General features: G+C 38.4%; 1 protein-coding gene across 4 annotated transcripts in view; it reads left to right on the plus strand.

Annotated features, from left to right (window-relative positions):
* Positions 1-33: 33 nt before the first annotated feature.
* lpin1a (lipin 1a) overlaps positions 34-23668 on the plus strand; it is a 23759-nt gene continuing 124 nt past the window's right edge. Inside the window, exons 1-23 of one of the 4 annotated variants that reach the window (XM_042507921.2) lie at positions 34-208; positions 3435-3635; positions 4211-4306; positions 8503-8599; positions 8752-8977; positions 10903-10977; positions 11210-11302; positions 11526-11640; positions 12347-12575; positions 13080-13232; positions 13338-13431; positions 13828-14027; positions 14245-14338; positions 14937-15006; positions 16750-16842; positions 17405-17469; positions 17589-17727; positions 18182-18330; positions 18480-18566; positions 19254-19406; positions 19739-19853; positions 20037-20140; positions 20246-23668. The exon at positions 20246-23668 is cut by the window's right edge and continues 124 nt beyond it. In XM_042507921.2, coding sequence (XP_042363855.2) covers positions 3444-3635; positions 4211-4306; positions 8503-8599; positions 8752-8977; positions 10903-10977; positions 11210-11302; positions 11526-11640; positions 12347-12575; positions 13080-13232; positions 13338-13431; positions 13828-14027; positions 14245-14338; positions 14937-15006; positions 16750-16842; positions 17405-17469; positions 17589-17727; positions 18182-18330; positions 18480-18566; positions 19254-19406; positions 19739-19853; positions 20037-20140; positions 20246-20417 — 2811 coding nt within the window. In that variant the 5' untranslated portion in view covers positions 34-208; positions 3435-3443 and the 3' untranslated portion in view covers positions 20418-23668. Of the gene's footprint in view, positions 209-3434; positions 3636-4210; positions 4307-8502; positions 8600-8751; positions 8978-10902; positions 10978-11209; positions 11303-11525; positions 11641-12346; positions 12576-13079; positions 13233-13337; positions 13432-13827; positions 14028-14244; positions 14339-14936; positions 15007-16240; positions 16328-16749; positions 16843-17404; positions 17470-17588; positions 17728-18181; positions 18331-18479; positions 18567-19253; positions 19407-19738; positions 19854-20036; positions 20141-20245 lie in introns of those variants that run through there. The other 3 variants (XM_042508002.2, XM_088079277.1, XM_042508082.2) reach the window with 3 other exon arrangements.

Here is a 23668-nt window from a genome sequence, read left to right on the forward strand (position 1 = left end):
CTGTGGCGGTGGGAGGAATATTTTAACTGCGGTTTAAATACCGAAGCAGTCTCGAGCAGAGAAGGCAATATCAGATGTCAGGAGAGCGATAGAGAAGATGTTTGACCTGAAGACTGTCATGTAAGGGACTAACACCGCACAGGACCATTTAGAGGAACATTTGGATGGCGGAAAGATTCCGGAGCGAAGAGCGCCATCAATAAATAATGTAAGTAGGATTGCTGGGCTGTACAGTAACCTTCCGTCACAGAAATATTAAACATCATATTTTAAACAAAGGTATGTTCTCATTTAGATGCTTGAATGTGTGCTTTCGCGTTGTTTTTGCGTATCATAATGTGCGTCTGAATGATCGGTGCAGGCTGCAGAGCCTCACCCCGTGTGCAGATGTTTACATGTCTCCTTATAGGCCACACATGACACTATCACACATTATGGAAGTCATGTTGAAATCGTTTTGTATTTAGCGTCAACACAGACGTTTTCTTGTAAAAAAAAAAAAAAAAATCCATTTCCTGCTGTTTGTGTTTTCTATTTTTAGGCCATTTGTTGTTCATTTAAAAAAATCATTATCGCCATCAATAATATATTAATCATCTCTGTGTGTCCTTGTAGCTTTGTAGTTGTACCAGTCAGTGATCCCATAGTATCAGACTGCTGCTGCATTCACAGTAAATTGATGTAATTGGATAATCCTGCACATCATAATCTGTAAATCCTCTCCTCTGTCTATCTCTCTGTTTCTATGTGGTGGTCTGTGCTGTAGTGAGTTCATATTGACTTATTTCTTTTACTTTTTAATAGGTTTAAAGATGCCTCCGTGGTGTTTTTTTTTTTGTTTTTTTTTTACAGTTGTGTTGATTCTTTCATAAAAGAATACGGAATTGGAGAAAAGAGAAGCATTGTGATTGGCTGTTAAACAGAAATTTCCTGGAAAAGTGGGCAAGGCTTTGGGTGTCTGTGTGTGTGTGTGTGTGTGTGTGTGTGTGTGTGTGTGTGTGTGTGTGTGTGTGTGTGTGTGTGTGTGTGTGTGTGTCAGAATGGTCCCATCTGTTTGCACGTGGTCTATGTTGACAATGAAATCAGGTCTATGGCATGTCTAGAAATGGATGTGTGTGCATTGTGCGTGTGTGTGTGTGTGTGTGTGAATGTGGATGTGTGTGTGTTGGTGAGACAAAGGAAATAAAGTTGAAGGGGTCAAATAATTATGCAATCATTGTCAAACTATCAAACTCCCAGTTTTTAAGCAATAAGTCACACTAAGAGATTAAAGTCTGGATCTCAAACAGATTATTATTTTTCCAGAAACTGTATTGGTTTCTGTGAATAATCCACAGATGTCATTGTAAAGAGTTTAACTAGAGCTACTTTCTACTTAAAAGTAAAACTATCTGCCAGGCAAGATATCACTCACGTGACAAAATATGTTTCTATGTCTGTTAATTTTTTGTGACATTTTGATAACAAAACACCTACATTTAATTTTGTGGGATTTGGCTCAACCTTGGCACGATGAAGCTTTTTGCTCATTAAATGTGTTGCGTTGCGATGTGTGTGTAGCAGGCTGGTCAGAGCAAGTCTATGTTGAGTGTCTCAGTCAGGTCAGATGGACAACAGAATAATGCTGGGTCATTAGAGTAGAAGGGCCCCGTTCTGCAGTAATTGATGGGTGTTAAATTATCCACGTCATTAGAATGTTCTCACATGGTCTGCCAGAATATTGAGCCATCTGTTTCCTCGGCACACTGTAATAATGTGTGTGTGGGGAGACAGAGAGATAGAGGATGCAAGTGTCTGAGTCAGCATAAGCAGGTGGCAGGTGGGACACTTTACAACACAGATAAAACAGTGATGTCACATGCAGTATTTTATGTGTGTGTGTGTGTGTGTGTGTGTGTGTATACAATACTTCATTGTTACAATGAGAAAGTAATTCTGATGTGTGACATTGGCAGTGCTTCTGCCCTTGTTTGAATTTAAAGACACAAGAATGGCATGGTGTTTGCTTGCAGACTTGAGTCACAAATTTGATGACAAAGATTAGACAAAATTAAAGAAGACTTGGACTTTAACACCAGTGACGTGACTTTATTTGAACTTGAACCCTCTGAATAAAAAATACTTGAGGCCTTCCCCCCAAGCCCAAAGATTCATAAGTGTGTTATCTAAAAGTGTGCCACAATTTAATTCCTTTCCCGTCATTTACTTTATCAGCCAGTGCTGTCGTTATTAATTCCCAGTGCATTTAATTCTCCAGATCCACTTTGTTTAAACCGATCCAACAGCATTCAGTCAAATTGCAGGTGAGAACCATGATAAACTAACATTATGCTACTAGGTGCCAGCTGGTAAAAAAGGATACCAAAGACAGTGTCATGCAAAAACTATGCAGTGGTCAACAAAGAACAAATTGCAATATGTAAATCTTTAGAGGGTTGAAAATTACAGATGGAGACACAGAAACATCAAACTTCATTTGACATTTTGCACAAAGATCAGTAAGTTGAGACTAATGCTGACATAGTATGTGGCCAAGCATGGCCACACCTCTTGTAATCATGCACATTAATGATTTTGTTGCATTGCACAACAAATGAAAAGTGGCTTTAGACATTTTGCAGTGTGCTCTATAAAATCTGTTTACCACCTACCTTCAGTGATGTCATACCTGCAGTGGCTCCCACAGGACCATTAGTGGACCATTAGCTCGTGTTAGATGTTGCCCAACATGAAAACTGTAAATACTCTGAATTTTCTATGTTTAAGTATTTGTATGAAAGCATAAAAATGTATTTATCTAATAATAAGTATAAATAATAATGCTGATTTCTCCTGAATATATTTTCTCACTATTCTGTCTCTCTCTGCCCTCTGAATCAACAACAACCCATCTAACTGCCAAGTGAAAGCATTTCCCTGTCTGTGTCTCTCTCCAGGGTCATGTTTGGCATTCATGTTCTCGCCTTTGATTAACTGCATTTGCATCACAGAGAAAAACAGGCTTTTTAAATATTTATTATGTTTTTTTTTGTTTTTTTTTAAATCTAAATATTTTCACATCCCTGCACCCACATACCAACAACCAGCTACAACCATAAACATACCCCACACCCAGCAAGGCCACAAGAATACTGTCATTGTTTATAGCTGCAGCAGGGATTGGCTGGCGTGTGTGGGCAGTAATTGGACTCAGTGGATCAATAATGTATTTTAATGTGGCAGAGAGGCCTCATGGTTACGCAAATCATCTCATCAGTCAAGAATTTGGTCCCTGTTAGCCATTCCTGCCAGAATGTGATGCCGTGTAAATGTTAAAGGCTTTAAATATAAACCAAACATAATTTAATGGACAAAAAAAAGGTGGAGCCATCTTTGTAGGAAAATAATCAGCAAAAACTCTCTCTCTGCTTTTTTTCTTCTCTGTCCATCTCCAGTTACAGACCATGAACTATGTGGGTCAGTTGGCGGGCCAGGTGTTTGTGCAGGTCAAGGAGCTGTACAGGGGACTCAACCCTGCAACACTGTCTGGATGTATAGATGTCATCGTGGTGCGTCAGCCAGATGGCTCTCTACAGTGCTCCCCCTTCCACGTCCGCTTCGGCAAGATGGGCGTGCTGCGGTCCCGTGAGAAAGTGGTGAGATTATAGGGTGCTGCCTGCCCCTCACGCTTTCACAATCTTTCTTTCTCTTTTTCCTGTGCAGTGTAGTTTTATGTTCAGGTAATTTGAGAGTTCAGAGACTGTTCCTCACACTTGTATTCTGACAGAAGAATCAAAGCAAAGGCAAAAACATTCATAAGAAGTGATGAGACGAGTTTTAATCAGTATTGGAAGAAGTATCTCGGCCTTTTTTGTCAGTAAAAAGTACCTTTATACAAATAAAAGCCTGGCATTCAAAATTGTTCTTACAATTCATGTCAAATTCACACACTGTGACAAAATTCTGATGATATTTTATGTTTAATGTAGGAACATATTTCAGCAGGCCAGAGACCATATTGTTTTTACTCATTATCAATACAAAACAATACTGCATTACAGTACATTTATAAGGAATTACAGTACAGCAACCCCAACACTGTGTATGTGTGCATTTCTACATCTTTGTGGGCAAGTTACATTAAACATCATCTGTTAGACGAGGTGGATATTTACTTAGAAAATGAACCGTCACTTTTTATTGATGCCAGGACTTTTATTCTGTGCTGCAGGTGGACATAGAGATTAATGGCGAGCCGGTGAGTTTGCACATGAAGCTGGGAGAGAATGGAGAGGCCTTCTTTGTCAAAGAGACTGAGAACACAATGGTGAGTAACGTTTGACAGAGTCATTACTTTGAGCCAGTTAACACCCACAAATATAGGACGGTGCATAACTTACTGACATAAAGGTCGGACAGGATGTACTGAGGTACAGCCAGTGCTTGACTTGGACACTCTTGCATTGTGGTTGTTCTGATTTCACCACTTACTGATGAATCTGCGGTGACATGTTGTTGTTATTTTAATTTTCAAATTTAGATGTATAATTTTCTATTCAGACAAGCCCATGAGAAGGAGAAATGTGCCCCTCCTCTCTAGTGGTCTGAGATGCAACATGAGATTGAGTTCTGTTAGGCAGCTGCCGGTGGAGTCCTCACGATCTTTTAATAGTCACTGAGCTATCATCGTTATACTGTGCCTGTGTAACGTTTGGCTCCAAAAATCCAAACAGAATGGCCTAATGGAAGTTGAAGAAGTTGAAGGCTTCAATGCATGCAGGTTTAGGTTTAGAGCATCGACTGTATTCAATTTTATGTAATGCAGTGCAGTAAGAAAGGCAAACAATAAAGGATCAGGAAAGGAATGATTTGGAAGAGAAAGCAAGAGAGGAAAGGAAATAACAAAGAAATTAAGGAATAAGGAATTAAACAAAAACAAAATCAGAATACGTAAATTTAGATGACATTATGTCTGGGAAAACGGATCCTGGCATAGAGATGGATGACCTTACCAGACACGTGAATAGTGACATCAAGCTATTTTGAAAATTTTTGAAAACAATCAGCTGACTTGAAATTCTGTTTGTACACCAGCAGACAAAGACTTTGAGCATATCAGTTGAAAGATGAACAGCAGGAAGGAACAGGATCTTCTGTGGCATCCGGATGGCCAGCATGACTTTCTTATTTTCCTGCAAATAAACCATCAGGACAGACAGAGAGCATGAACAGATACTGGTCAGTCAGGTTCAAACAGGCACACAGTGGACAGTTTTTCACATTTTAGCATGCAATTTTGAAAAACGTAAATATTTTTCTCTATAACACAACTGCTGAGCTACTTCTTGTCATGTTTTCCTGTGTATTGTCAATAGTAACTCAGCAGCCACTGCAGGTTTTGTTTTTTGTTTGTTTTTTTATATTGCAGACCTCTTCTCCTATTGCATTCATGGGCATGTGCTGGTATTAATGCTGGAGTTCAGGGTTCAGTCATCAACAGGGATTCAAAAACTAAAAATGTTTGCCCTTACAGGACCATGAGGCACTTATACCATACCACCATAGCCTTAGGCTACTTGCACTACGTGCTGAAGTCAAAGTTATTCTAATTACACAACAACCTGATTAAAACAATACTAAAGACCAAGTTTAACAGCTTTCTGTGCATCCATAATAGATCATGTAAAAGTGTGTGCAGCACAAATTCCAATAGAGCAGAAAACACTATGACCAGGAAACATTTCCTTTTGCTTTGACAACTGTTTCTGTAAAGTGACATGCTAGGAATCATGGGATGTTGGAGGGTCAGGGACATTGGAGGGAGCACTGAAGGAAACATGCACAAGTGGTCAGCACGATGAGAGCTGGCTACGATTTCCAGTTAGGAATTAAGAAGAATATGTGATAATCTGGGATCTAATTCCTTATCTGAGGGATTACATTGGTCTAATTCTACTTTCATTACTTACTGTCCCTGTCAAAGATTTGGATCCTTTCTCCAACAAGTGCTGCAAGTGCCATTGAGGTTGGGCTCTACAAGAGTATTGTATTGCCTCAGCCCTTAATGACTGGGAGAGTATTTTAGATGCTTTTTAAAATTTTAACAAAAACTGAGAAATTCTTTGCAAATTCTCTTCATGACCGTCCCACCGTTTGGGCTTTGTGTCAAGTCCTCTTCTTGACATAACTTTTCCTCCGCAGAGTGGAAAACCACCAGAGGTCTATTTATAGCTCTGCCAGATTCACCTTCCTTACAGTCGGTTGCACACAGACTGCAGTCAGAAACTGGCTGTCACTGATCTGTGTGCTGTCCAGACGGACGGGAAGAAATACGAGACAGTCAGATGGAGGTACAGATAGTGAAAGAAGAGAAGGATAAACAAGGCTCTTGCAACATTTTACTGTACAGTATTAAAGCAGAGATCAAAATGCAAAGTATGAACACAGGTTTATCTTCCATCAGTCTTTTTAACTCCAATATAACACCTCACTACTTTGAATGGAAAGAGATCAACAACATTTTTTCAAAAGAACTATTTGGCATCGAACCAGATCTTCTCTATCCAACTGCCCCTCTACTCTCTCCTTTTTTTTCCTCAGGGGGTAAAGTTGAATTTGTTTGGGCTTGTATGATGGCAAACAGATCCCACACGTAAAACATTAACCAGTGTTTCTGCAGAAATTCATTTTCAGGCTAGGACATCAGGAATGCTGGTATACCTGTGGTAATAAAACCCACTTGTTGTGGTTACATTTAAATGCTTTGAAAGAGGAAAACAGAAGGGTTTAATTGTTTTCATGTTTACCTAATCTATTTATTATGTAGCCCATGTATAATCAACTTTTATTTCAGTGTGACCAATTTAGTGATTTAAATTCTGTGCTATTATGTAATCTTTCTGATAAATTTAATTGTTACGCCATGTCATCTAGTTTTTGCAGTAAACAAATGCTGTATTGCTCATTTGTAAACAAGGTGAAATTTTCTCAAAAGACAGTCCTTCGGAAAACAGAATTCATGCATCACATTTTTCTTTGATTCAGGTAGATTCAGTTTTTTTTGCAAAAAAACGAATCGAATTTACTGAAAAGAACACATCTCTTATGTTTATGGGTCAGTGAATGGACTGATAAGGAAACATTAAAATGAATTGTAAGAGCTCTCTGGTGGATGCTTCCAGCAAGGTTAGAGCTCTGAGCAGATAAGCTGTGACCTGGCTCATCCTGAGCACAGTCTCTTTTTCTCTCTGATCAAAATGAATTGGGCTGTGTTGGACTGCATTAGGACACGTGCACTGCGAGGCATGTGTCAGTCTACACTCTTTGCATCATCTCTTTATCTGTCCCTCTCAGTCTCGCTATGTCTCTTTCTGGCAAAATCCCTGTAGTGAGACTCCGATGAGCAAATCTCTGTGATTTTACTAATCTGAGTTTAAACTCAAATTCCCACCAGATTATGTAGACTCACATGCGGAAAATAAAAATATTTTTTGTTAATCAGCAACACTATTTAAACCACTGTGTCTGCTGAACATATATTAGCATTGTCATTGTGAGCATGTTACCATGCCAGTATTTAGCTTAGCTGCCTTAAGGCCCAGACACACCAAACCAACATCAAAGAACTAGTGACAACGAAGTCTGACTCTTGTCTGTGTCTCACTCACCTATGACTTGGTGTGCTCAAAGAGCCTAAGACTGTTTTTCTAGCCATTGCGCTCTTTAGCAGAAAAGGTTTGTTATTGCCTGCAGTGCAAACTGCAAGAACGCTATATATTACTGTTTGTGTTGCTGCTTGCAGGTGCATGGTCAATATATTTTGTTCTTATGATTGCAGGTTGTGTTGTTAATGTGCTAACTGGCTAACTAGCTGGTTCATGTGTAACTCTTTGGCCAAGTCATAGATGATGTGAGGCAACACAACCATAGACCGTATAAATAATGGACCGAGTTACCGTGACGTCACTTATTGGTTTGTGGACTGCTGTTTTGAAGCCTCATAAACTTTGGGCTTCAATAAAATGTATATGGATGTTATTTAATATAAAAAAACCTCCCTCTTACAGTTGTCATAAGGTTTTAAGTTGACTATAAAGACCAAAACATTTTTTCGTATCAAGCTGTAAACATGTTTATTTTTGCTGTAACATTGGGAATTTTAACATGCGGGGTCTGCAAGGATTTACTCTGTTTTGGAGACAGCCTCAAGTGGCCATTTGAGGAACTGCAGTTTTGCATGTCCACATTGGCTTAATTTTTCAGCCCTTGAGGTTGCCACTTGGAACACAACAGCTGGCCTTTATCGCCACTAGTTCTCTGACGTCGGTGCGTCAAATGAAGCATAGCTGCAGATTCTCTATTTCTTACCCTTCGTTGTCTTATGATCCCTTATTTTCCCTTATGATCCCACTTGACAAATCATTTTACATGCATTGCTGTTGATTTTAATTTGAGTAAGAAGTTATTCATGATTTTTGTTTATATCAATGACGTCATGATCACGTCATGTTTCTATGCTGACAGGAAATTGTCCCATCTTACCTGGCGACGTCACCCATCATGTCAACAGGGGCGGAGTTAATGGAGTCGCAGCTTGGCAGGGGCAGCTCCCGTCATCATGGTAGGACCTGTTGATCAAAAATAATAATAATAATAATAATAATAATAATAATAATAATAATAATAATAATAATAATAATAATAATAATAATAATAATAATTTGTGTGCATGCTTCTTGAAACAGTTTTCTCACATTCTCTCACATCACACAGACACCCTCCCCTGCAGCTCACTTCCTGTTCAGAGCCTGGGACCACAGCAAAGTGATGGTGGGATGATCAAGAAGAGGAGGAAGAGGAGGAGGAAGGCACGGCCAGAGGCAGGCGGCGGAGGAGGAGGAGGGAGGAGAGAGGAGAGCGGAGAGGAGTTCTCAGAGGATGAAGACATGTTTTCTATTGACTTGAGCTCAGATGAGGAGAGAGAGGGTGACAGCAGCAGGTGTGTATGTGTGTGTACATGAAGTGTTTGTTTGGGTGTTTAAGTTTGAACATCTTAGTCTTTTGGTATTGATAGAAAACTGAAAAATATCTTAGTATACGTTGTATTTGCAGTAGGTCCAGACGGTTAAAGAAGTTTGAAAAGGCCTCCCCTCCATGTTATTTTTTTTGAGTGAGAGAGAAAGAGAGAGAGAGGGCTGTGTTGGGGTTAAATGTCAATCTGTTTCATAATGTGGTAAACAACCTTCCTCAGCAGTCACTCACAATGATGTTTCTGGAGCAGATGAGCCACTGCCAATTGCAACTCTTAATTTTGTTAAGCAGAGTGACTTGTGTATGAGTTTTTTGGCTGTCATGCATGAATGAGTGTGAGTTGTTGTTCCAGTGGCTTGAAAAAGGGCAATACAAAAAAAGACTGAGGACTTTCCGTTAATGCTCGAATTGGAATTTGTCCATGTATAGCAGTGTGGCTCTTTGGAGGGTAACAAGACAGAAATATCTCAACAGCCATTGGATGGATGCCATGGCATTTTGCATAAACATTCATGTCCTTAGGATGACTTGTAATGACTAGTAATGCTAGCACGCTCACATTCGCATTTAGCCCCAAGTAGGAAGCCTCACAGATCCGTTTGCATGGCTGTAGACTATTAGTCTTGTTTGAAATTGTGCTTTAGTCAATCAAGTAGTAACGGTTGAAGGAATGATTGTACTTAAATAAAATGTCAGCCCACCATCTGTGCACTTCAAACAGGGAAACCAGAAGACCATCATGACACCAGTTGCCAGTTAGCATCATAATAAAATGTTGAAAGAACAAAGCATATTAATCATGCGGCAGTGAACAACTCAAACCACCAGGAAACGTTTTTACGAAAGAGCTCTCTACTGCGTTGAGCTGAACTGCCAATCAGAGGGATTTATTCCCGGCTATATGGTCTCCAACACAATTTAAATATGCTGAATGACCTGAAAAAAAAGCCGACAGGGGCTGATAAGGACCAACGGAGTTGAACACACTGCAGAGACTAGGGCGAAAAATGCTCACTGATGGCCCAACATTGACCGACAGCTAACCGACGGCTTGTTGTGTCAGGGCTGAATGACGCAGCCAACCTGCTTTATTGTAACCACGAGGGTGTAGTGTGACAGTGAGCAAATAACCCATTAACTGCCATCAGTCCTCAAAGGAGCAAGATGAGCACAGGGAGAAAAAAAGATATAGAGAAAAAGATAAATATATATCAAATATTTACTATGTAAAATGACCAAGATTGTCCTTCCCTTGGCAGAAAAATGTGTTTATGTAGGAAACCAAACCATTACACATAAAGTTTAATTTAAAAAAAAAAAAAGGTTTTCAGAGCCTTTAGACCTTTTTTATTTGGTCTCAATTCAGTAAAATAATTTCAGTGACTCTGATTAAAAGGGTAGGGAAATGTATGGGAGATAAGAATCAATGGGTTAGTCTGCATGTCTGTACATGTTTGTGTTTATGTGCCTGTGCTGTAAACCGGCTTTGATTGTGGGATGCACTCCACGAATTCATCCTGTTGCCACAGTGTTCTCTGTCTCTTTGAAATGATGGCTGTTTTCTAAGAAAGTCAGCCACTTGTTAGGGCGGGAGAACTCTTAAAGACATGAAAGAATGTGCGTCATTCTTCATACTGTACTTTATATGAATATTTTAGGCTGGTTTGTGACATGTGGTTACTGACAAACAGGCTGCACAAGTATTTTTCTCAAAGTGAGGATGACATGAACAGATTGTGATTGGGGTTTCAGAGCATGTCAGGACATTTTTATGAACATAAACAAATGACTTGTTTGTCTTAATTTGGACTTTATACAGTGTGGCATGTGCACAGGTTGTGAAATATTGTACATATGACTGATGTCTCCCTGCATGTGTGTGTTTGTGTTCAGAGCTGTGTACGGTGATCAGGGGTCGACAGCCAACATGCACACACACCCCAGCACTGATTGGCCCCGTTTACAGAGGTATTAATTTTACACCAGACACACACACACACACACACACACAGACAAACACTTTATGATTAACATACCCTCGTTTTGTTAAATGTCTCGTAAACTCTTCTGTTCAGTTCTTTTTTTATCTGTTCATATTAAGCATTTTTAATACGTTTTCTGATAATAATCATGATTCACTGTCTCTCACGCTATCTTTCCCTCTCCTCATCTTCTTTTTCTGTTTTTGTCCTTCCTGTAGCCATGTGATTAAGGAGACTCTGTCTCTCTCTACACCCTGTGGTCTGTCCATCTCTTGTCCTCAGCAGACTTCTCACTTCCCCTCTGCTGTTAGGTATCACCCTCAGTTTTACTCTCTCTGAATGCTAGAAATTAAGAACCAAGGAAGAAAAATCTCACTGTTTGCAGGAAGTCTATGCGATATTTGGGAGTTATTAAAATTATATATTATTATATATACATTAGGATTTGTGATTCATTTTAGTATTTTGAAGTTTATTATCTGTTTAATTGTGGCGTATAAACTGATCCAAATCAAGTGTTTTTCACTTTCCCAGCAGTCTGGATGATTCACGGTCATCAACGCCAAAGAGTGACTCAGAGCTGTCCAATCAGAACAAAGACAATCCTGAGATGTTGTGGACTTGGGGAGAGCTGCCACAGGCTGCCCAGGTATTCTCTCTCACACACACACACACACACACACACACACACACACACACACACACACACACACACACACACACACACACACACACACACACACACTGCAGAAAGTACTTCAGCACTTTGACCTTGACATTTGTTTAATTATTAGTCTGTATGTTTAATATGCAGCTTACACCAGCAGCCTGTTAGCTTAGCACAGCACGAAGACTGGAAACCACAAGCCTGAATCTGCCCAACTGTAACAAAATCTGCCTAAAAGCACCTCTGCAGTTTATTGTTAAACTTTATTGATGTAAGTAGCAGTTGCCAGGCAACCAGAGGATACAGAAAGTTATGCCTGACCAAGAAATAGCCAGGCACCTAACCAACCATAAATAAAATTGTCAATTTCCCGCCTTTGTATTTCTGTGGATTAAACAAAGGAGAAGTAGTGTGTTTATTAATGAGCTAAGGATTTGCTGGTAGGTAAGCTAAATCTGCAAGCTGTTTTCCCCATTTCCCTTTTTTCTCCCCATGTTAAGCTAACAGACAGCTGGCTCCAGCCGCTTATTTATTATAAAATGTGTATTTTAGATACATTTTGTATGTGTTAGTGATGCCAGTCTTCTGAACTAAAGAGAGTGAATAGGCATAGAAACAGTATAAACATTTCTGAGCACACCTACAAAAAAAGATTGTGAAATAACTTTAATCCCTCTCTCTGTCATAGCCGTCCTTCCTGACCTCCCACCAGAAGCAGGACCCTGTCCCAGCAGTCTCCGTCCCGGTGTCTGCCAGCACTCACTTCAGAGCCATCAATGACTCTGAACCCCCCTCCCTCACTGTCTATGCTCCCCAGCCAGGGGAGACCGCTGCTCACAGTGGGGACAAGGACACTGAAGAAAGCAAAAATGGAGCCAGGGTCGAACCAACCACAAAGACTGGGGACAGGGCTGCAGGTGAGCATGGCAATTACATGGAAGACAAAATTGCTTTTGATGTGCAAAGTATTCTTTTAAGTAGCTAGAATGACATCACAGTGTAAAATGATAATTAATTCTGTAAATTTTACTGTAACTCACTTCATCACATCAAGCTGAAAGCTTTCTGTGAAATGCTTGCGCCCCTGACAGATTTGCAGCATTTCAGTGACCTCTAGTGGTGTTTTTGTTGTTTTAAGTTCATATTTTACAAACTTGCCCTCTCTGCATAAATCAAATGTGACTTAACTTTTTCATGGATGAATCATAAATCAGCAGCCTGATTTGAGTGGTAAATGAAGTGATTGTAAAATTGCAAAATCCTAATGTAAATTTGGATAATAAAGTAACCCTCATGTATGAGAAGATCCTAGTGACCCGAAAGCTTATGTAATGTTTTTTTCTTTCATGTCATTTTATATTTTACGATTGTTTTTTTTTAATGTATCAGTTGATTGTGTGCTGTGTGTTTTTTCTCTGAAGGGAGAGAGGTAGAAAGTGTTGGGCCAGCATGTGAAGAGATGGAGGGTTTAACAGCCTGCTCAGCATCTCCCAGGATTCTCCTTGATCACATTGACGAAGGTGGAAATAGAGGAAGTCCTGTCAGGAGAACTGATTCACCATCTAAGAAGAAAGGTATCACCGCTCTATCACAAAAAAAAAACAAAGGATCTTGAGCTCAAAATGTCTGTTTGTGTCATCTTCATGCTACTAACAATGTGTAATATTGTGTCTCATTAGAGAAGAGGAGCCAACACCTTGGTGCTGATGGCGTATACCTGGATGACATCACAGAGCTGGAGCCTGAAGTAGCTGCTCTCTACTTTCCTAAAAGGTTCAGTAATGAACATATACATGTACTGAAAATGTTTGTGTACTTTATATATCTTTATATGAGTGGAAAACGTACTCCAAACCAAATACATATGCCTACTGGGCTTTCATGTGGCGTAATTCACCCTCAGAGATGTTTATTAGTGTCCTGTTATTCAGAAGTTACTTTTTGACTATTTAAAAAATGATCACTGCTGTATTGTAAATACTTTCAGTAATTACAGCTATTACAGTTAAATAATTGTGGTGGCCGTAGTTGGCTGCTGTGAATATTGCTGACTTTTAAGATTAGCTGCTGTTCTTTCAGTACTCTAGAACACTTAAGGCAAGAGTTTATTTAATTTATTTCATGTTTCAGAGAAGCATGTGTGTTAGAGTGTGTGTGTTTCACTCTCAGTGATGGAGGCAGTAGCTCAATGAAAGCTGACTCCGATATGTTGATGATGGGAGCGCGGAGTGCTAATCAGTCCCCGCAGTCTGTGAGCAGCAGTGGTATGGACAGCGGTGTGGACAGTTTGTCTGACCACGTGGGGGACCTGCCTCATGTGGCCATCTCTTTGTGCGGTGGACTCACTGACAACAGGGAGATCACAAGAGGTAGGATATGGAAGGTGATGACAGAAGGACAAAAGATAAAAGGACAGTGCAGCGCTGTTGAATTTTAACTTATTTCCTGTTTTCTGTTTAAAACACAGCCATGCTGATTTGCGTGTGTTCTTGCCCTGTGTGTCTGTGTGTCTGTGTCTGTGTGTGTGTGTGTGTGTGTGTGTGTGTGTGTGTGTGTGTGTGTGTGTGTGTGTTTTTCATGCTACAGAGCAGTTCCAGGAGAGGGCAATTTCCTACCAGCAGTTCTCTGAAAACCCCTCTATAATCGATGACCCTAACCTGGTGGTAAAGATAGGAAACAAGTATGTACTGCGATCTTATACTAAGTACCAAAGCGTGGCACACATTTAGACTAAGTGCAGAAACTGAAACAGCCACCAGTTGTTGTTTTATTAGTAGTCATAACATTTTTAGACTAAAGTCTGTCTTTGCATTAGTGTGTATTAGAAATCCTGGCAGACCTTCTCCAGGACCATAACTTATATAAATAGTTTATTTATAGCTCTGGCAGTCATTTCATAATATAATACCCTTTAAAGTAAAATACAATATATCTTTTCAAAATCACAAAACAAAATCAATAACATTGGTGGCACCATGCTGCATTAACAAACAGACATTTCAGAAGAATAGTATGACATTTTGGGAAATGCGCTTTTTTTGCTGTCTTACTACTTTACCACCCAAGTGATCAATTTGTCTGTCATGTACTCCCCCTATGTTAAATTTATCTATAAAACTATATCAAAATATCTGTGTACAAACTCTAATGTAACTCATGCAGAATAATCCAAGTCTTATTTTATCCAGTCCTATGCTCACTACATCCAAAATAGACAGCCCTCTCCAAAAGAGAACTGAACTACAAGTGCTCATAGCTCCCTCTGTTGTCTGTTGTAGGTACTACAACTGGAGCACAGCAGCTCCTGTCATGTTGGCCATGCAGGTGTACCAGAAACCACTGCCGCAGGTAAGAACACCACAGTGATAGACAAATATATACTCTCATTGGTTTTCAGTTGACTGTATTTTGTTATGTTATCAACTCATGGTGTTAGAGGAGGAGTAGGTATTTAAGTTAAAGTACCCATTATTAATACCAAAAGGTAGTTAAAGTATCTAATTATAATAATTAGTACTAATTATGCAACAGCTCTCAGTTTTACATTATTATATATTTTATTATATATTTTCTTACATGGTATTATTATTATCATTGTTATTATTGTTACTGATGCATATTGTGTAAGCAGCATGTTCATGGTTAGTTTAATCTACAAAATGCATAATATTTGTAACTTAAAATTTGATTCTGCAAAAACTGTCAAATGGATGCAACAGAGTAAAATGTACAATATTTCTTTCTGAAATCTAATTAAGTAGAAGTATAGAGTTCTGTAGCATGAAATAGAAATACTCAGGTAGAGTACAAATTCCTCAAAAATATACTTAAGTATAGTATTTGAGTAGATGTAAATAGTTCCATGCAACTAGTGGTCATCATATGTAGTTACATGCTATTGTATGCCACACTAGTGTTCTTATTTTATTTTTATGTTCTCTATAGTTTTATTCATTATTTATTGTAGTGGCCCACATAACCTGAAAACAAACATGTAGTAACTGAGGAAAAAAGTTATAAAGCAAAGACTGAGTGGCAAAACATTCAAAACAACAATATTTAAGTTACTTTTAAGTTATTTGAATATATTATGTGTTGGTGTCTTTTACTGCACTGCAACCCTGGCATCACTCTCTTTTGTGCACTCCCAGCATTTTGCAATTAATTCTCCCTAATCTGATGTGTCACTACAGTTTTGTCATTTACCAGTGTCCCCTTTTTTCACGAAATGTATCCAAATGGTACCAGAGAATGTCTATTTACATTTGTTTCTCATAATAAACAATATGAAACCATTTTGGTTAATGTAAACTGCACATGATATTTGACTTTTTACATTAAGGACATATCTGACAGCACTGTTTTGGATACTCTGATATGCCGGTTTCTTTGAATTGGCTGCATATAAACACACCCAGACGTCACATCAGCACTGTTTGTTTTATTCCACAGTGAAATATGTATTTTAATCTGTTTCCCTAACACTTTAATAATGTCATGTCTTTATCCCCCTCCTTATTTTTTCCCTTTCATTTACACATTTTCTTTCTCCCACCATCCATTGATGTTTGTGTGTACTAAGTGTTGGTGTTTGAGTTATGTGTTTTCTGCTTTTGGCCTCTTCTCATACTGCCTCCCTGGTCTGTTTGGCTCCAGCCCTTCCCAACCTGTAGGATGTTTTTTTGCTTTGCTTGGATGTATGTCAGGGCATGTCTTTGTCTGTTTTTTTCTTTTTGTTGTTCTTGTTGTTTTCTGTCTTGCATGTCTCTCTTTATCTCATTGTGATGTATCTTGCATTTTACTCCCACTGCTATCCAGTCACAATCTTTAGAAGTCTGTTCTGTTCAGGTTTTATTAATTTGTCTTTTGTGCCATCGGATTTCCACCTGTAACTGCCTTTATTTTTGTGATTTCATTGGAGTTTAGTGTGGTTGAAATGTGCTGTTTATTACTTTTACTTTTTTTGTACTTTCTGTTCAGTTGTTATGGGTTTACTCATGTTCTCTGCTTCACTCTGATTTTATTTTTTTCAGTCAGTTATGAGTTACATTTTCAGTCGGTTTTGAGTTGTATGTGCATGGTTGTCTCCAGGCCTCAGTGGAGAACATTATGAAGGAGAAGATGCCAAAGAAAGGAGGACGCTGGTGGTTCTCATGGAGGAGTCGGAACAGCGACTCTAAATCAGTAAGTACAGAGATACACACATTACTGGTGAGATTTTTTAGGATAAAAAATGTCCTTTTTTTCTTTTCTTAAAAAAAATCTTTGAATAAAACAGGTAGGCTTTTTGAGATCTTAATCTCTTTTTTCATGAGAGTCTTAGGTACAAACATACAGTTTAAACATAGACAAACATAAACCTTTTACAATGTTCAAATGGAATAGGAGAGTGTAACTTAGAACGAGCTCATTCCACCTGTATGCATGTAGCATCGTATTGAAGCCATGTTATGTGTAAACATGAGGTACAGCTAATGCCAAGATGTCCTGAAACATGACAATTTTAGGTGAATTTAATGCAACCTGAGAGTAGATGTAACTAGGCAGTTTTTGAAGTAAAGTTTTGTAAGAATTTAAAAGAAGCTTATGTTGTCCTTAGCCTTCATTATCAACATGGTAAAGAGTGTCGGAGTTGGGGGAAGAATATTAGGCAAAAGCTGGGAGCCATATTTGTTCCTTAGATCAACACATAAGAATGTTTCAGTCGATTAAGCCATGTTTGACCTTTGACCTTTGTGCCCTTCAGGAATCAGTGACAGATGCAGGAGGTGACAGTGGAGAGAGCTCACTCACTATGTCCCCAGTGAACAGGTGACTTCAGACAAGTTTTTGCCTGCTTCTTTTTTTATAAGCTTTTAATCACTACATTTCTCTCCCAAACACACTATTTTTTTCCTAGTTTCACCACATTTATTGTCTTTAAAATTCAGGATGAAAGATGAGTCATCGTCTAGTGATGAGGACCACAGATCGCCCAATCAGGCGACAGGATCCTGCCAGTCAGAGCTCCTCATGAGCTCTGGCAGTGTCTATTACAAGAAGACTCTTCGGCTTACCTCAGAGCAACTGGTGTGTATTTATTGATCTAAATTGGGATAAAAACATGCGCACAAGTTAGTTTATGGCATCTTTGAAGCTCTGTAGGGACTTGTAATGTATTGCACACTATGATAATGTAAGAAAGTGGGAAAATTACATACTTTACTTCCATAACAAAAATGCATATAATGTTTTCTGTTAAACTAACTTCTTTCTCAATCTGGAAATTGTCCACAAGAATGGAAATGTGTGGCTCTATAGACTACACTCTCTATCTCTGTACACTGGAATGAAAGATAGTTGGATACATTTGCATATCTTTGAATGAATGGTGTTATTCTTAAATTTGTTTAGAAGAATACACCATGCATTGTCGTGTTATTGCATGTTTTCCATACCTGGAGTAGCCTCAGGCTGAAAAAAAAGCTTTTTAACCCTCCTTTCAAGCTGTGTGTCTGTGCTTCCCTCTTTCATCTGTTTACAGGCTAGCCTGCAGCTGATGGAGGGTCCTAATGAAGTGGTGTTCAGCGTGACCACTCAGTATCAGGGCACCTGTCGCTGCCATGGCACAATCTATCTTTGGAGCTGGGATGACAAGATAGTCATCTCCGATATAGATGGAACCATCACCAGGTAACAGAGAGCAAGATCGTCCCACTCTCACTGCTTTTAGCTAATAGGTGATATTTACAAACCAGCCTTTAGCAGTTCAGTTTCAACTTTTTACCAGTTGTTGTATCTGTATTGATTGTGTGATGTTTTTTTTATGCTCTGTGCTGTAGGTCAGACACCCTGGGTCACATCCTTCCCACACTGGGTAAAGACTGGACCCACCAGGGTATCGCACGACTCTACCACAAAGTCAGCCAGTGAGTGCTACCGGCACAAAGTGTACATGGTGCAGATGTAAAGCCAAGGGCTACATTTGCTCACATATTACAAATATAAGATTTATTTGTTTAGTTTACTATTTTTTCTTTTAAAGGTCCCATATTGTAAAAAGTCAAATTTCAATTTCCTCTTTAATATAAAGCACATAGAGATTCTATATAAATACTGTGAAGGTATCAAAACGCTTAATCCACAGACAAATGCACCCAGTCCGTAATCAGAAAATGTGACTTTAAATGAGTTGTCAGGACTTCTGTGAAGTTGAGATGTTACAACTTTACTGTATAAAGGAAGAAAATTCATCAGCAGCGCTGTTAAAATCATTTTCCGGCTTCAGTGAAAAATGCTACTGTAAACACTGACCAATCAGCGCAGCCTGGGTTTTTGTAGAGGAAGGGCTTAAAGAGACAAACACTAAAGTGTTGCAGATAGAGAGTGAATACAGGTATATTCAGGCAGACAGTATGAGAAAAATAATGTGTTTTTGAACAATAAAGCATTTAAACATGTTTTTGCAGTGACCCCAAATACCAGCATGAACCTGAAAATAAGGGGCCTTTAACTCAAATATGTAATGGCTTGTCATCGTTCTGTTGATTCCTTATTCAAATTAGAGTACACAGCTAAGTGCAAGTTCTCTCCGTATATTTCTCTCTCTCTCTCAGGAATGGATATAAATTCATGTATTGCTCAGCGAGGGCCATTGGCATGGCAGATATGACGCGAGGCTACCTGCACTGGGTCAATGAGAGGGGAACCATGCTGCCAATGGGCCCCGTGCTGCTTAGCCCCAGCAGTCTTTTTTCTGCATTGCACAGGTCAGACACATGTAATGAGAATTCATATGGCCTTTAAAGCCACGAAAACAAAACTGAAATTATTAAACAGTGAAAAATAGTTACTTTCATATGATATTTAATTTTTATCAGGAGCAGATACACAGTAATGACTAATTTGTTTATGCTGTTATAGCAAAAGGCTGACAGGCACCCATCAATCATTGATATTTCTACAATTTTAGGGGTTTGCAGGGGTCATGCTTTTATTTCATGTCTATTTTCATTTCTTTTGTATCCATTAGCCAGTATATCACTTTTTATTTTCCGAGCTGTTGTGAACAATGTTTTTGACATCATACTATGTTGTGTAGGGAGGTGATTGAAAAGAAACCAGAGAAGTTTAAGATTGAGTGTCTCACAGACATAAAGCACCTTTTCTACCCGAACACTGAACCTTTCTACGCTGCTTTTGGCAACAGAGCTACGGTGAGATTTCTGCTCAGAACAAGCATGTACACTCTTTGTAACAACAGGACCACACTGTTATACTTCATACAGAAAATGTAGTTGTTTCTGTGTTGATAGTAATAATTTATATTCAGTCCTGCTGTGCTGTAGTGTTCTTGCTCTTGATGGTGATGTTGAGGGTATGTGAATGTGTGATTTCAGGATGTGTATTCCTATAAGGAAGTGGGTGTTCCTCTGAACAGAATTTTCACCGTCAATCCCAAGGGGGAGCTGGTACAAGAGCATGCCAAAACCAACATCTCCTCGTAAGATATGTTTTGTTTCACTTGTCATTTATCTGATCTGACTCCATACATGTGTGTTTGACTGCGTGACTTCTGTCTGCAAACGTCTGTTTGTCTCTTTTTCAGTTATGGGCGCCTGTGCGATATGGTCGACCATGTCTTCCCGGTCCAAGCTCGAGAGGAAGGAGCAGACTTCCCCTGCTCTGACACCTTTGGCCAGTGCAGTTACTGGAGCAAACAACTTCCTGATGGCACCAACCAGGAAGAAGAAGAGCCACAGCCACTTGAGACAAGTTGAGGAAACCCTATTAAATTCGGCATTGAGGATATTGCATTCCAGCTTTTCTCCACATTTCAGTCAGGCTAGACGTTGTGGTGATTGAGATTCATCGTGAAGCTGGCAGCCCAAATTCAGAGTGAATATGTTGATAATTTTAGAATCAAAAATTGATCCGAGAACTGCACTTGATGAATGAAGCTCTGTGGCTCCTCCAAGGCTCACAGATGTTACTTTAGTAACTGCAACTACTGATTCAATGTAAGTGAATGTGTTTTCAATAATATTCCACATAAACTAACCGCCTTGCCATAATTAAACAGTAAGAACAGCAGACCTATAGGGTCATTACATATAAGACTGCAGGGTAAAAAACAAAAGGAAAAAAAAACATGAATGTTTTAAAGAGCATAAAATCCCTGATGAGTGCTCAACACAGGGTCAAACGCACATATCACACATTTGCAACTGCACTGACACACACACAAACGCACTCACATAAGTAAAACTTGTAAAGGCATTCCATAGATAATGCACAGCATTGCAGTATATGAGTATATCATCCTTCACTGCAAGATTTTCAGCTCCTTCAGAGATTCCTTTGACTGGGTACCACCCTCTCCTCCATCACCACTCTTCATTTACACTGGTGGATAGCAAAGGTAAAACAGATACTTCTTATGACTCAAGCTAACTCAACTTTATTTATATAGCACCATTTATACAAACATGCAGCCCAAAGTGGCTTACATAGCAAAATTAAAATTAAGAACTATACATAAAGTTTTGCAAGACTAGAAAATAACAATAAAACAATAAAACAATATATAAAAACACAAAAAGGCCCTAATCAAAACAAACATACAAACAAAAAAGATAATTAAATGTCTATAGAATAGGATAATAAATTACAAGTAAAATGCAGGGATACAATATGGTGAAACCCAACCATTAAAGGTTAAAATTAAGATTGTGATGTTACTCCATATTAAAAAGCCTGATTTTTAAAAAAAAGTCTTTAAGTTGCTTTTAAAAATACAAGAGAGCTGCCATTCTTATATTGCAAGACAGTGAGTTCCACAGTTTAGGACCATAAATACAGCCTTCAATTCAGCCTGCATCATTCATTTTATGGTTTTGTTTTTTGTTTTATTACAAAAGAATGCTGCCTTTTTTTTTTACCAGTCATATGTTCTATATTACCAAATAGTAAGAAGAGAACTATAATCTTGTTTGGGGTTTTACCTAGTCCACATATGTGGCAGCACTAATCTTCTCTGGCTTCCACAGCAGTAGATAAGGCACTTTGCTCCATAAATGCCACATTTCGTTACATCACATCACCTTACATTACATTTTATTACTGTAAAAGCATCCAGAACATGCAAAAATAGCACAGATAGTTTATCTAGTCAACTTTCTGTGCCAAACTCCTTTGCAGGTCCAACTAAATGTATGTGGTCTCTAGACCGTGCAACTGTGAAAGATTTGTGTTCAGTGACAAAACTCAAGATACATGCAGGACAATGCAAACAACTTCAGTCTGTGTTCTTTCTGTTTTTATATAAGTTAACACCAGTGATATGCTAGAATGTAGTTTATAAATCACTCAGAGTGTACAGTGTGTTATTATAATGACTAATGCTCATCAATGCAATGCAACAGGACTAAGGTCATATATTTTTAGTTTTGTAAAGTTGTTACTGCACAGATAAGTATACTGTTATATACAGCACTAATCTGTCCTGTAGTGGAGAATTTTACTCAATATATATAAATCTTGTGCATGTTTCTCTTCACTAATACATCTACTTTTTGTTTTAATTTCATTTGTATATATTTTTTCTTTTGTTATGAAATGTTTGTTTTCATCCATTGATCAGATAAGATCTACTGTGTTGCATTAATGCAAGATGAAAGCCTGTCTGTTTATTTTTTTCTAACTTATAATGGGTGAAACCACTGTAAATAATTATTAACGGTAAATTTTGTGACCATATGAAGTGAGCTTTAAAAAGGAAAAAGCTCTGCTAATCTCTTGAGAACTGATATTGTCTAAAATACTTTGTTACTTGTGCTTATTTAAATGCACTTGCAGCCATTGTATGCTTTACTGTGAATCTCTCAAGACCATTGCATTAAGAGGTGGCTGTTTCAGCATGTAATCACTAAAGTAAGAGATCATCATGCAGTGTTTTAGGAAAGCCAATAGATGGATTACTTGTCTCTTTCTTAATGTAATGTCAGCTCTTAATTGTGTCATTTTTTGGAGCCTCATGGGCATCAAAATGGCTTTTTAGATGAGGTGCAAACTCCTACTCCACATAAGAGTACCATAAAACATCCCTTGTTCATGGTTATAGCTAAAACAGTTTTGCCTGGAGCCCCAAAAGTACCAAAAGGTGATTTTTTTTAAATTTTTTTTTTGTGCAGAGGTTCAAATTATAAAAAAATACATCAACTTGCTTGACTTCAGTGGCTCCATAGTTGAATATCTGACAGCTTCCAAAAGAAAAACACTGATGTTGCTACCATCCTCTAGATTTTTTAGCATCTAAAAAAATATAATAATCTGCCAGATTTCAGTTAGAATTTCACAAAGGTCGTCTTCTGATAATAATGTGTCCTATATTGAAAAAAGTGAAATCAAAATGTCAGAATAATGATTGATCATGTGGTTGATTGTGTGTGTTATACTGCTATATACTCTGTGCATAGGATAGATACTATGTCTGATGCCATACTGTGATAGAAAAAGAAAACTAAGAAGGAATGAACCTATAATCTAGAACTGTTGAAGTTCATATGCTTTTGGGGATTCACATAGTTTTTGTAAGAGGAAAAGACTCTGAGGATGCATGCTGTTGTAACGCAGGTGCACATTTACGTGGATGTAATGATCACTGTTTTGTTTCCTGATCTTTGTAGAAAAGTATACATTGCATATATCAAACATGCAGACAGACATGTTAAATTGTACTTATTTAAGCCAAAAGCACGCTCTGATCCATGTGAGATTACTCAGTTTAATACCTTCTGCCTTTTAGTCTTGTAATTATAGCATAAAGATCTCGTAGTTGTAAGATGAAGTACTGAAGTTGATTTTTCTTTTAAATGAACATAATGCTCTTCCCAAATTTGAAAGTAAATCGTCTCTTTGATGATTATCACCTGATTCTTTCTGTGAAAGATCTATTAAAATCTTGACCAGTTATGCAGTCTGTGTCTGTGTTGACATGGATGTTGATCCAGTTTACTGTCCCGTGTAAAGA

Source organism: Plectropomus leopardus, chromosome 1 (assembly GCF_026936395.1).
Source record: "Plectropomus leopardus strain MGB_pleo_1.0 chromosome 1, ASM2693639v1, whole genome shotgun sequence".
NCBI lineage: Eukaryota > Metazoa > Chordata > Actinopteri > Perciformes > Serranidae > Plectropomus > Plectropomus leopardus.